This window comes from Stenella coeruleoalba (genome assembly GCF_951394435.1).
Source record: "Stenella coeruleoalba genome assembly, chromosome: X".
In the NCBI taxonomy this organism is placed as follows: Eukaryota; Metazoa; Chordata; class Mammalia; order Artiodactyla; family Delphinidae; genus Stenella; species Stenella coeruleoalba.
In genome coordinates, this window is record NC_137152.1 from 15,890,952 (window position 1) to 15,905,541 (window position 14,590).

The 14,590-nt window shown below is 49.7% G+C and overlaps 1 protein-coding gene across 3 annotated transcripts in view; it reads right to left on the minus strand.

Annotated features, from left to right (window-relative positions):
* Window positions 1–11,173, minus strand: part of SH3KBP1 (SH3 domain containing kinase binding protein 1) — a gene marked incomplete at its 3' end in the record, with an annotated part of 345,340 nt that extends 334,167 nt beyond the window's left edge. For 2 of the 3 annotated variants that reach the window (XM_079910179.1, XM_079910178.1), the window contains exon 1: window positions 10,884–11,173. In XM_079910179.1, the coding sequence (XP_079766305.1) occupies window positions 10,884–10,887 (4 nt within the window). In that variant the 5' untranslated portion in view covers window positions 10,888–11,173. The remainder of the gene's footprint in view (window positions 1–10,883) is intronic. The other variant, XM_079910173.1, reaches the window with a different exon arrangement.
* Between the last annotated feature and the right edge of the window lie 3,417 nt (window positions 11,174–14,590).

Below are 14,590 nucleotides of genomic sequence, written 5' to 3' on the forward strand. Positions count from 1 at the left end.
AATCTGGAACTGGGATCGAATCAAGTAACTCTGAACAAGAGGTTGGAACTGTGGCACGTGCCCCGTGAGTGACTGCACAAAGAAAGGGGACAGTGGGCTTCCCTGGTGGTGCAGTGGTTGAGAGTCTGCCTGCCGATGCAGGGGACACGGGTTCGTGCCCGGGTCCGGGAAGATCCCACACGCCGTGGAGCGGCTGGGCTCGTGAGCCATGGCCGTTGAGCCTGCGCGTCCGGAGCCTGTGCTCCGCAACGGGAGAGACCACAACAGTGAGGGGCCCGTGTACCGCAAAAAAATAAAAAGAAAAAAAAAAAGAAAGGGGACAGGGGCAGGGAGGAGAGATGGCAGAAGGGCACACCGGGCAGCTGGCCCATCCCTGGTTCTGGGACTCCTTGGGGCCTTTGGGCTGCATGAGAGGCCCCTGTGGCCCCAGAATAAGCCCCTTTTTCAGGTTAGCAGGCTCTGCTTGGCTTCCTCACTTGAAGAAAGTCCTTACTACACACACGACATCAAAGTGGGAAGACATCTCCTAACTCAGTTCAGAAGTGAGGTCGAGATCTGTAAGATCCAGGATCAAGTTTCTACCGGTTCAGCACCCAGCTCAGTTGAGATCAGGAGTGCACGGCAGAATTTCCTGGAGAACGCTTCCACAATCCACCTGTCTCCCCACCAAAGTCGGATGGGGAGAACCCAGGCACAGGGTTCCCATGCACATCCCCAGGGGAAAAGATCACCAGCTAGAAAGTCCTCCCATCGTCAATTAATCAAGAAGTGAAGTGGAGGGGGCGGGAGGATAACAGAAATACCTATCTGCTGGTATAGGCACCAAGTCTCCCTGGAAGAATTCACAGGAAATATCAACAGTATATGGGGAGAGTCACTGGATAGCCAGAGGACTGGGATGGGAAGGAGACTTTTTAGTGACCACTGTTCACCTTGTGAATTTTGAGTCATGTGGATGTATAACCTATTCTAAAAACTAACTCTAAAAAACAATTTAAACACTTCTCCGGCAAGCAGCTGCAGTGTCTCTGCCCAGCAAACATGAAACAGGGCAAACTGCAGCCCCTTTCAAATTGTTTCTTCAACTGGTGACACACCTACCTGCCTTCTCCCCTCTCGACCCCCCACCCACGCAAAGCTAATTACTTTCATTTCATTTCTTTCCCGACAAAGGTAGCAATTAAGCCAAAAAAAAAAAGTCACTGTCAATTAACAAACACATTGCCCAACCTGCCTTAGGTACCACTGATGAGCTAATTGACAGACGTCTTTGGGTTTGCACCTCTGTGCTCCATCTAATATTTTATTGAGAACAAAGGGCCACTGAGAAATCACTGGTTAAATGGTGAAAACTGTCCCATTTTGTTCAAGTTGTCAAGAGGTTTTTGTGTGTGTGTGTGTGTTTTTAATAATCAAAATAGAAGAAAGGCAAAGCCCGTTTACAAAGTTATTCATGACCAGTGAATTTCGCCAAGTGAGCACGGGAACTACTCAAGCAGAAGGTAGCCAAAGGTAGCATCCAGAAGGGTCTGGCGCAGAAGATGCGGATCCACGGAGAAGCTGGCTGTGGGGCGGGGAAAAGCGAAGCCAGGGCAGACCTTCCCAGCTCTCATCCCAAACAAGGTTCAAGCACCTCCTTCTAGCCCCAGGCACAAAAATGAGAACTAGCTGGAATAATTAGAGAGGACACTAAACTAATTAAAGACTTTTCACACAGGGAGTGGGCGCGCGATGGATAAAACTGGTGCAGCCCCACAGGACCAGACCTAGAACTGGGCCCCAAGTCCTCCAAGTCTAGAAGAGTCCAGAAAAATCCGGCAAAAACACAAGGGCTGATGTTTGAACACTGACTGGTAGGAAGTTGAAGTTTAAAGAGCTGGTATTTTCAACTGTTTATACATGCTGCACTTGGGTGCTTAAGGACTTAGATTTGTTATGCAAAATGAGTAATTAATCAGTACTAAAATATTTATAGTATTTAATCCAAGACACTGAGGAAGAACCAGCAGCATGAATTGGATAGCACTTCATCTTGCCGCTCTGTCCCCTGAGTCTGGGGACAGACCAGACTCCTGCAGTGGCCCCACCACTTCCCAGGCCACTGGAAGGAAATAAGCTGAGGCCTTTACTGGGCTTTTCTTGCCAACTGAATACCATTCAGGAAGGACAAATATCCCAGGATTTTTTGTTGTTGTTGTTATCAGTGTTTTTTCCTGCTGAGCCTAACTGTAAGCATAGTTTACTAGTGAGGTAAGGTCCACGAGCTCCATTTGGCTTTGTTTAAGTGTCCCCTAATGTACAGGACTGCCTGTAAGATATTTACCCATAAAAGAATCATCAAGTTGAAAACCAAGCGCTCATCACCAACCAGTTGCCGGTGTACCTTTGCCAACTGAAGGAACAGAAGCAAAGAAACGTGGCACCCCATCAAGTCTCCACGTGTGGATTCCAGAGACCAGTTTGGCACCGCAGTCTTTTCTCCCACATTTGAAATATTCTTAATGGAGCCCAGTAACTGCCAAGGAAGTTGCCCAAGCAACTAACTCACAAGTGCTTCAGGATGTAGAAAGAAAATCAGAATTCCCCCACAGGATGAAAGGGATGGAACCAACGGAGCTGTGTGGAGGGACAGAGCAAAAATGAAGTACCGCCCCAGAGGAAACATCAGCGAAAACCATTAAAAAACAACAAAACCATACTTTCTCTTTTCCTGTATTCCTTTGAAATCTTAACTGGGATCCTTGGGCTTCTACCATGTGTTCCCCAAAATGGCTGAGTGGTCCAGGAACCCCTCCAGGGGACACAGATCCTAACCTTCCAGTTAGAAACTCACAGGGAGGGGTGATGAAAAAGTTTTCGAAATAGATAGTGGCGCTGGTTGCACAACACTGGGAATGTACGTCATGCCACTAAGCTGTGCACTTAAAAATGGTTAGAATGGAAAATTCTGTTATGTATGTTTTACCATAATTTTAAAAATGAATGTGGGGAAGATCCCACATGCAGCAGAGCAACTAAGCCCGTGCACCACAACTACTGAGCCTGCGCTCTAGAGCCCGCGAGCCACAACTGCTGAGCCCACATGCTGCAACTACTGAAGCCCGCCTAGAGCCCGTGCTCTGCAACAAAAGAAGCCACTGCAATGAGAAGCCCACACACCGCAATGAAGAGTAGCCCCCGCTCGCCACAACTAGAGAAAAGCCCGCGCGCAGCAACGAAGACCCAACGCGGCCAAAAATAAATAATTAAAAATAAAAATGAATGTGATATACAAAAAAAAACATTGAATTGCACACTTTAGATGGGTGAACTGTATGATATCTGAGTAATATCTCAATAAAGCTGTTTAAAAAAACTTACCAGGGAAACAGGCTGCAGAAAGCACCTCACTGGGGGGAAGCGGGAGCCTGATAATTATTGAGCACCTATACAGGTGGCTGGTTCTCTCATATTGAAAGGGAGCTGGGTTCTGCAGCTGGGGGCTCATGTCACTTTACCTCTCTGAGTCTCAGTTCCATCATCTGATGGTGTGGGCCATGACTGCCAAGGGCCCTACCAGCATTTCGGTTCCAGGGACCCAATGCGTGGGTGGCAAAAAGGACTCATCATCTGTCACCCAGCATATAAGCACATCCCACTAGGAAGGCAAAACATCAGGGGAGCCACACATGGAAGAAGCAAGTTCAACAACTTCACGACCCAGGTATGGACAGAAGGGGGTCAAGAGCTGTATTAAGACACTTTCTACTCAAAGGACAAAACGGTGATGGTGAAGAAGTGCCAAAGAGTCCTGCTCTCCAGCGACTTCTTGGTTCATTCATAAAACAAAGGCTGTGGCCACAGGGGAAAACCTTATGTTCCAGAGCAGCTGAGGATGAAGGAAGGAAACGATGCTTTGACCATCTGTGTAACGCCCAGAGCAGGCTTCCCCAGCACTCGGGGCCGGATAACCGTGGTGGGGCTACCTGTGCCTTGCAGGACGTGGAGCAGCGTCCCTGGCCTCTGCCCACCGGCTGCCAGTAGGCTGCCCCTTCCCCACCAGCTGCCACCTCCAGACACTGCCAAATGTCCCCCTGGGAGGGGGGAGCAGAACTGCCCCTGGTTCAGAATCACTTCCAGAGAGAATTTGCTATCTTAAACTTGTAGCTCTTTGTTGAAGCCATGTGACACATGTGGCACTACCCTTCTCACCCACTGAAGTGCAGGCCACCGTGAACTGTCAGCAAACAGACCTTGTCATCACGCTCTGCCTGGGGGATTTTACAGAAGTGCACACACACTCCTGGCAGCCAATAGCCTCAGAGAATTTCAAATAGCAACTGTACTTGGGTGAAAGGGTTATTCATTTATTCATTCATTCATTAACATATGGCACTTACCGTATGCCAGGCAATGAGCCAGGGCAGTGTAGTTGGGGACACCCAATCAGAGATGAACAGACTTAATACAAGATGAAGTGTTGTACAGAAACCTTTGGAACAGGCCTCAAAAGATGAATAAGGGGTGTGGTAGGCTGAATAATACTCACCCGCAAAATGTCCACATACTAGTCCCCAGAACCTGTGAATATGCTACCCTCCATGGCAAAAGGGACCTTGCAGATGTGACTAAGGGTCTTCAGATGGGGAGGGTGTCCTGGATTATCGGGTGGGCCCAGTATAATACAACAGTCCTTATAAAATGAAGGCAAGAGGGTCAGAGTAAGAGAGAAGGAGATGTGAGGACAGAAGCAGAGGCTAGAGTGATGAGGCCACAAGCCAAGGAACGCAGGCTGCCTTTAGAAGCTGGAAAAGGCAAGGAAATGATTTCTCCCCTGGAGCCTCCAGAAGGAAACTCATCCCTGCCAACACTTTGATACCATCCCAGTAAAACACATTTTAGATCTCTGACTCCCAGAAGTGTAAGATTATAAATTTATGTTGTTTTAAGCCACTGGGTTTGTAGTCATTTGTTAAAGCAGAAAGAGGAAACTAATACACGGACACTACAAGGCAGAGAAGAGAGTGAAATCTATTCCCCATCAAGAGAATGACATGGGAGAGGCTCAGAGGCCTGAACAAGCATGGAACAGAAGAAGGCAAGGGTGACTACTCAGCTTCATGAAACCTTTGCTAAGGCATTCAGGATGGAAAGCATCTGCAGAACAGTCAAGGCATGGGGTCAATTCCAGAAACATTTGGGACTTGACTGCCCTTTGGAAGGGGCTGAGATAGGGGCAGGGGGAAGGAAGAAGAGGCAAGGCAATGAGCAGAATACCGATGGAAATGACAGGAAAGGTGGTAATACCCGCAACGACATGGGGAATGAATGAGTCAGGATGGGTGTTATGGAGGAGAAATGCTGAGCTCAGTTTGCAGCAGGCTCTGTTTGAGATGTCTAGGACACACCTGGGGGAAGTTAGCTAGGTGGTCAAGAATAATAATGAACTCAACCAATCTTAATTTTAGGCTTACCATGAGCCAGGCACAGGGACACAATGACCAAACAAATGCAGCTCATGCCTTCCTTAAACGTGGAAGAGAGAGGCAGAAGAATCAGTATCAGAGTGATACACTGAGAGAGACGTGACTGGCCCATTGCTGGCCTGGGAGGTGGAAGGAAGCCATGAGCCAAGCAATGTGGGCAGACTCTAGAAACTGGAAAAAAAAAAACAGAAAAGGGGCTCTCCCCTAGGCCTCCAGAAGGAAGGCAGTCCTGCCAACATCTAGATTTTAGCCTGATGAAACCTTGCTGGACTCTGAACTCCAGAACTTCAAGATAATAAACCTGTGGTGTTTTAGGCACCAAGTTTGTGGTAATTTGTTACAGCAGCAATTGGAAGCTAATACAGGCAACCAGGTATAGAAAATCACAAACAAATATCAAAAACCCTCATAATGCTAATAATATATTTTTAATGCCCCTTGTAAAGATGACGGAGGGGAAAAAAGGGATGATGGGAAACACCTGTGTGATACTCCAAGTGACTAACACTGAGATGGGCCAGCTAGCGTCACTAATGCCCAGATGCTGGAGGTGGTTTGGCTTGGACTGGATTCATGGATGAATCAACACTGAACTGTTCTAGTAACTCCAGGAGAGGCTTGTTCTGAACTAGGAGCACATTTTTCTCCTTCTCTGAGGTCTTATGTCACTTATAACAGCATCTTATTTTATGACCAGAGTGCCCGTGTACCTGCGCCCTCTGGACCTCAGCTTTCTCATCTGCAAGGCAATGAGGTTCTACACTTGACCTTGACCACGCATCAGAACCCTCTGGAGGGCTCATGAATACACAGATTTCTGGGCTCCACCCTCAGAGTTGCCCACTCAGTGGGTAGAATTGGGGCCAGAGAACTGGTATCTCTAACAGGATCTGGGGAGGCTGAAGCAGCTGACCAGGGGACCACATTCTGAGAACCACAGCATTAGAGACCCTCCTTCTCTCACACTGAAAGGATTCCAGTACTTTGCTGCCCTGCACCTTTCCCATTAAGGGCCGTGCTGCTTCTTGGTTCTCAGCAGCTTGTTCTGTTCCTCTGGATCTACCCCGGGTAGAGCATGTGAGTTGTCCATTCTCTGAATGCTGAACAACAGTCCCCAGACTGGAGGTGGCCGATGTTTTGGAAGTCACCCCCGAATATACCTAGATGGCCACTCTCCCCACCCTACCACCTCCTACTCGCTGCCCCCACTCATCACGTACTTGACAAGACCACTCCGTAATCATGTCAAAACACGGACAAAGCAGGAACTTGTCCAAACCACCAAAGTCACCCCAACGTCCCTGGGTCCCGGCTCCTAGAAGAGACTGCTGCTTCTTCACCAATTCCAGCCTTTGTCTGGTCTTCCCCGCTTCTCGGGTAAGAAGATTAAGACGCCTGATCAGGACTCACCCCTGCTTCCTGACAGCATCCAATCCAGAGCGACACCCGGCTTCCTTAAACGCTCCCCAAAGCACCAGACACAGGCCCCACTGCTACGTGTGGTCCTTCCTGACCCCCTCTCGCTGTGATGCCCCACGGGTCCCCATGGTACACGGCTGTTCCACTGCAGGTGCTCCTGAGGGGGGGGGGGCGGGGAGATGGAGGGCAGTGATGGCTCCTAGCCAACTTGCACATTTCAACTCAAACACAGTCTCCTCAAAGACACTGTCCTTACCCCTCTGCAGCCTAAGTCAGATCCCCCCTCTCTAATCTCCTTTCAGGAGACCCACCTGGGCTTACACACATCGTTGTAAGCACTGCACTCAAGCCTACCTCTCCCACTAGACTGAGAAGCCCAAGCCAGCAGGTCTGTGTGTGCTGTGTGCCTGCCGCTGGCACAACACTGGGCACAAAGCAGGAGGTCAATAAATATTGGACGGATAGATGGATAAATGGATGAATACTGACCACTGTGTGCAACCGACTTCAAAACAATTACAGGGACTTCCCTGGTGGTACAGTGGTTAAGAATCCGCCTGCCAATGCAGGGGACATGGGTTCGAGCCCTGGTCCAGGAAGATCCCACATGCCACGGAGCAACTAAGCCTGTGCACCACAACTACTGAGCCTGCGCTCTAGAGCCCGCAAGCCACAACTACTGAGTCCGTGTGCCACAACTACTGAAGCCCACGCGCCTAGAGCCCATGCTCTGCAACAAGAGAAGCCACCACAATGAGAAGCCTGAGCACTGCAACGAAGAGTAGCCCCCGCTCGCTGCAACTAGAGAAAGCCCGCGTGCAGCAACGAAGACCCAACGCAGCCAAAAATAAATAAATAAATATATTTTTTAAAAAAACCCAACAATTACAAATACGAAGGTTAATCAGAGAATGTCAGTAACACAAGAAGAACTGAAGCCGTCTGAGAAGAAATAAGCAAGGTCTGTGCAACCAGGAGGGTAGCAAGGCTTTGCCCCAGCCATGATGGATGGAAGGTAGTAAAGTAAAGGTCATGATTGATAAAGGTGGAGTCTTTTCTTCCATTTCTAACTGGAGCCTGTTTGTGGAGGCAAACGTTATACTCATTTTAGCTTTAGCTGATTTAGCATAAAGCAGCACCAATACGATACAGTGCTAACGACAGTCCAAACTTTGTTGTTACTCTGGAATTCTTTCAATGGAAATCCTTCGCTAGGTTTGCACATCCTCCACGACTCACAAATTTCACTGGTAATAATATTTGTGCAGCTGTAATTACAAGACCCTTTCCCTGCATCTGGCACTGAAGGCATCTCCCCACAAACTCAGATGGCACATTCTGACTGGGCTTTTGTAAGAGGCCATTTCACAGCTAACTGGCTTCATTTCAGTGTTAGAGATTTGATACTTTGCAGTTGTTTTTCAGATCAAAGACTATGTAATACAGCTTTACTGTGTTATCCATCAAGGGAAAAATCCTTATCAGACCCGGTAAGAATGGAAGTATATCAAATTGATAAACTGGACAAATCTTCTGAAAACCAAAGAGATACGGGAGACTGGGGAAGGGGGGGGTGTGCCTGTGTGTACACACACACCTGCTTCAGAAACAGCACTGTTAGGTGTCTCCACTGGAAGACATACAGAATAAATTGTTAAATACCTGTACTTCATCATAAATACACTGCTGAAGATGCTTAAGAAAACAGCACGTGATCTTTAGCCCCCAAACTACTACCAGCATCTCAAATCCCACTCTAAACATTTTAATGAACTAAATGACGGCATCCATTTTACTCTTAGCGCCTCAAAGTATTAACACCTGAAATAAATGAAAATCACTTTCGGCGCCCCCCCCCACACTTTGTAATGGTTACAGTAAAAAAAGACTAAGCCGCGCTTCCCTGGTGGCACAGTGGTTGAGGGTCCGCCTGCCTGCGCAGGTGACGCGGGTTCGTGCCCCGGTCTGGGAGGATCCCACGTGCCGCGGAGCGGCTGGGCTCGTGAGCCACGGCCGCTGAGCCTGCGCGTCCAGAGCCTGTGCTCCGCAACGGGAGAGGCCACAACAGTGAGAGGCCCGCGTACCGCAAAAAAAAAAAAAAAAAAAGATTAAGCCTGAAACGGCTATAAACTGCAGAAGCACTTTCTAATTTTCCTAGGAGGTTCTTGATAATGAAAACAGTTCAGACTTGAATGATAAACAGGTCTGTTTCTTCTTAAACAGAACTCCGTCCTCTCCCCCACTGAGATACAGAAAACAGAGTCCAGCCACGGGAGAAGACATTTGGATCTAACATCTTTTTTTGTGTGCAAGCCTTTAGGTGACCCACCCAAAACGAAAGGTGATCAAAACAGCATTTTTGGCTACCTCAGGAGAAACCAATCTGTTGTGAAAGTAACGGGTGATGTTTAAAGTATATACTTCGTTAATGAACTAAATCATCTTATTAGGTGCCAAAGCAAAACAAGAGCGCCAAGCTAAGTGTTCTGCCTTCCATAGAGCAGGAGGGTTTCCTACCTCCTCATTCATTCATTCACTCATTCATTCATTGATTCAATAAATATCTATTTAGGGCCTGCTCTGCGCCAGGTACCAAAGAAAACAGTGCTGAGCAAAACAGTGCAACACAGCAATGTCCCCATGGTCATGGAGCTTACAGGAGACAGAAATGTTAAACTCAAATAAATATGTAATACTGCCAATTTTTTTTAAGGAGAAAGGGTAACAGAAAGGAACTGATTTAGACTGGGAGTGGTGCAGGGATCAGAGAAGGGCACTGAGAAAAAAGTGACATTGAAGTTGAGAGGCCGTCAGATCGTCACCACTTTGGAAAAGGAAAACGATTTATGGCAAATGACCACAAATGGGATTTGAACTTTGCCTGTCAACAACTGACAGGGTTAAACCTCCCCACTTCCAGTACATCTGTCTTCACGAGCCTCCCAAGACTGCTGGCTGATCACTGTCTGACTCGCCTACCTAAAATCCTATGACCTGAACACAGAAAGGTCTCACTTCATTATGATTTATTATAATCTACAGTCTTCCTATGCTTGGCCTAGAAACACCCTAAAGTAATCTGCCAGAGGTATGAAAACAGATTGGCTGCCAGCAAGAATGTTACCTGGGTGAGCCAAACATTAGCCCTGGCACTCTCAAGCCCATTGCCCAATAAAGTGCCAGGTCCTCTGGGCAACGTGGCTCCAATACTCCTGGGTCTATACCAGATGGGACCCAGGGGGCCTCACAGTTAGTTGCCTACTTGGAACCGATCTTCGACCAGTAAATCAAGGACTAAATCACCGTTTCCAGTTCCCCAAGCCTGCAGACTTAGAGGATGTGGAAAGTGGCCTTTGAGCATCACCGAGCGGAGAGCCTGCCAGGCTGGAGGAATGCAGGCTGGCAGAGAGGGGATCAGGGCTGGGAGGAAGAGGGACGCTAAGGGAGGCGGGTCAGGCGCTCCGGACCCGAGGACCGCACGCCAGGCCGGGTACTGGGGCGTTTCCCGCCCCCCACCACGTCATCCCCCCGCAAAGGCACCCGGCCCCCGGCCGCCCCGAGACCCCGCGATTCCGGCTTCCCCTGCGGCGAGGCCAGGCGGACACATCAAGCCCTGCGCAGGGCCGGAGCCCACCAGCTCCTGGTACCTGCGTCCCCAACGCAGAGAAAGGCGCGCCGGGGGCGAAAAAATGGCCAAAACTCTCCCCGCCCACCCGAAAAGCCAACCACACCCCCCGCATCCCTCAGCCCCAGCCGCCCCGGGCCGGCCCCCGCGATCCTCCGCCCAAGCCCCCGCGGGGTTCCCGTCGGCGCCGCTCGGGCTCGGCAGGGACGCGGGCGCGAGTGGGAGTGAATGGGGGGTGCGCGACGCAGGCAGGGTGCCCACCGCGGTGTCACCCGCTGGGGCCCTGCTCCCGGGGCGCCCTCCTCGGCTCCGCGGTCCCGGGACAGGCGCGCCGCCCCCAGGCTGAGGTGGGCACCCGGGCGCCCCCCACTCACCCATTGGCGTCGAGCCGGGCCTGGCCGCCGAGGCAGCGTGAAAGTTAGCGGAGGCGGACGCGGGGGTCGGGGCGCCGGGACCCGGGCGCGGGAATCGGGGAACCGGGATGTGGGCGCAGGGATAGGGACGCGGCGGCGTCTGGGCCGGCTTCTTCCTTAGTAGCGACGGCCGCGGCGGCTCAGCGCCGCCCGCTGCTGCCTCTGCTGCTGCTGCCGCTGCTGGCCCGGGGCGACTCCTGCTGCTGCTGCATCGCGGCCCGCTGCGCCCGGCTGCGCCGGGTTTCCTGCTCCCCGCCAGTGGAAATTGCGAAAAAAAAAAAAAAAAGCGCCGCCCAGCCCAGCGCCCGGCAGCCGCGGCCGCGCCGCCCGCTCTCCCCTCCTCCTCACCGCCGCCGCCGCCGCGATGCTCCTGCGGCTCCGCCTGCCGGGGACGCGCGACCGCCGGGGCGGGGGCGGGGCCTTCGAGGGGCGGGGCCCTCAAGGGGCGGGGCCTTCAAGGGCGGGGCTGGCGCCCGGGGCGTCCCTGTGACTGCTGCGCTCCGGCGCCCCCCTTGCCGCCCAGTGGGGAGGGACCCAGCTCCGCGAGGCCGCCCCCCACCCTCGGCGGCTCGTCTAACGCCCCGGGAAATGCCGCGAGACTCCTCGAGACCAGAGGAGGGGAGGGAGAGGAGCGAGGGGAGCGAGCGGGGGAGGGCGCGTCCGAGTGTAGTGGCACGTGGGAAAGGAGGTGGAAGGAGCCGACCCCGAAGGTGCGATGTGAGGTGGAGGACAGGCTGGGGGAGGAGAAACCATGGGAAGGTGAGGGGTCGAACACCTGCTGAGTGTGCTAACAGGTAACCCCGGGGTGTCGAGGCAACCCAGAAGAAGGCTTCACAGAGGGGGCTGTTGGGAAGGAGAAGGGGTTCATCCCATGGAGGGAGAGAAACGCTATTTCCCTTCAGTGCAGCGTGGGTACGGCCGGCCAGGTGCGAGTTCGGCTTGTAGGAGGTGGTGGGATGGAGATGCAGAAAGAGAAATGAAGCCGGTGGGCTGCATCGCCCCACACCGACCTTCATAGGGACCCCTAACCCTGCACCCGAATGCCTGGGTCAGGTGGGGTTCATTGCTCAGCGATGTTCCCAGGCTCTCATGTTCCGAGGAATCCACTGAGGCAGTTCCTCCCCAACAGGCATCACTGTGCCATATTGACCCCCAGACCTGGGCTGGCTACCCTTGAGTGGGCACTAAAATGAAAACGGAATTCGTGGTAATTCACGGGTAACTCACAAGCTCCTTTTGGGGTCCATTCACTACCACACTTTTCACCATACTCCGACAGCCATCACATTCATTTACCGTCTCGTTATTTCCTTTTCCCTTTCCACCATCTGGTGGTAGGAAGAGATAGTGAAATAGATGGGAGACATTCAGGAAGAGAGAAAATAAAGACAATAAAGAAATTAAATTTTTTAAAGAAATTAAATTATTCGCCCCTGAAAAATGGAGGAGGCTGAAGGTTAGTGGATCCACAAGTGACAAATAAAAGCTGACCCCTTACCCAATATACGCTGTCTCCATGCCTCACCTATAATGTTGGGGCAACTCTTGTAAATTGGTTACATCCTGGGATTTCTGCAGAAAGGTGTACTTATAATTGTTTCATTAGCTTAAAAAAATACTCAAAGTCAGGGTCTTTACCAACAAGAGATCAGTAGCATCATCTTTCTAAATACTTTGTGTGTGTGTCAGAGCAATCTAAACAAGAGACTAATCAAGGGGCAGAAGACCCATCCAACACAGCTCCTGAGAAAGTGGTAGTGACATCACTGACAGACTCCTATGGAAGGGATCAAAGAACATGGAAATTAAGAATCTGAAGCGTTGAAGGCACAGATGAATACTCAGCTAGACTTGCTCCAGGCGCCATGGCACCTCGCTCATTACATGCCTTGCATATCAGGGCGATGAGACCTTGTGATATGATCTTAGAGCTGACAAACACTGAAACTCATAGAGCCTGGCTAAGGCCCACTGTTACTGGGACTTTTGTTCCTTGAACCCCACCCTAAAACAGCAAACTGGTGGCTGAACTCTGTAGGGCAAAAAAACAAAAACACATCAGTAGCGTGTCTTATGTCCTGTCTTAATCTGATTCACCTCTGTCCTACTTGGAGAAGACAATCTTCTTTACTTGTTCTCCCAGCTTCAGACCGGCAAAGACAGACGACCTGAACTTTTGTGTCTTGTTTTGGCTCTGGTCTATTTCAGAACATATGTTTTCCTTCTTGACCCAGAGTCCTGTGTCCCTACTCCTTGATCTGGGTATGCTTCCTACACGGACAAATTTGTCATTTTATCACAGAAGAAAAACTGACAGCGACAATATTTTTGAAAATTCCTGAGCTGTGCTCTCATTTTAATGCCTTAAGTAAACTAAGTTGTATCAGTTCTATCCATAACACTATAGACTTTTTTCATTTTGAATTGCTCTAAATTATAAAGATGGACATTCCTTCCCCTCCACCTCCCCCCACTTATTGTTTGGTTCTTCTGAATTATTCCTATTGTCCTTTCATTTCTCCTTTGAGAAACTTTTGCTGACTAGCACAGGAAAGTTAAAATCAAGATTCAAATCCAGCTGCTGATAAGAGTAGATGTATAATTCCTCATCCTGCCTCCCTCTTACAAAAGTATCTTTTAACAGAATAATTAGTGCACTATTTCAAATTATGTGAATTCATCTCATGAATATGACTAGAGAAATACAATCGTATTTAATACCACATCTTTGTCCCACTGAACTCCCATTTCTACCAGAGTAAATGAGGCATTTGGGGGAATGGAGAGTAGCTGAACTGTCACACTTAAAAATGCCGTCACTTGAAAAGGCCCCACTGTGTCACTCAGTGGGGATAACATTTTGGGTGCAGTGGAAGGCATTGAGCCTCTGCCTGTGTAGCGCTCAAAGCCTGTCACGCTCTCGCTCTTGGACTTGACATCTGTAATTTGCATGTGATGAATGATAATTTGCTTTGATAACCTTTAATATCATCTTTACATTAATATAAATTACATGCAGAGTGCTTTACAAAAGACAGTCATTATCTGGTGCTTCTGACGAGCTTTATGGAGAAATGTAGAAACCTCATGGTGCCAGAAAATAGGAAGTGATCAATAAAAATGACGGGGCAAGTCAAAAGGGCATCAAAAGAGCTCCCAAAGGCCAAAGCTGGAACAACCCAAGGAACAAAATAAATAACGATTTTATTGGATTATAACCCAAAGAATAAAAGTCCTGTCCCTATGGATATAAATAAATAATTGACTAAATAAGTAAATATGTCAGGGAGAGGGGCCAAGTCTTCCTTACTGAGGAATTCCAATTAATAAATAGAAAGAAATGAGGGAAAGAGAAAATCACCATTGAGAACACCACAGTAATGTTTAATGTGGACATGACGCCCCTCAAATTCTCAAATGGGTGGGTGCAAGTTTAAGGAGAAACCCTGCAGACAGCATGTTGAGCAAGCGGTCAAGGCTCCGTGCTCACAGTTTTGAGGCAGGCTTTTCCCGCCTTCCTTTGCATCATGCATACTGGGTTAAAGGTCACCTGCCCAGATCAAGCCACAGAGATAACTTCTCGCTCTATCCGGTTGACTCCGCTTGATAACCACTCATAGAATGACCCACTCATCGCCCATTTTATCTTTTTCATTGAATCCTTCGCA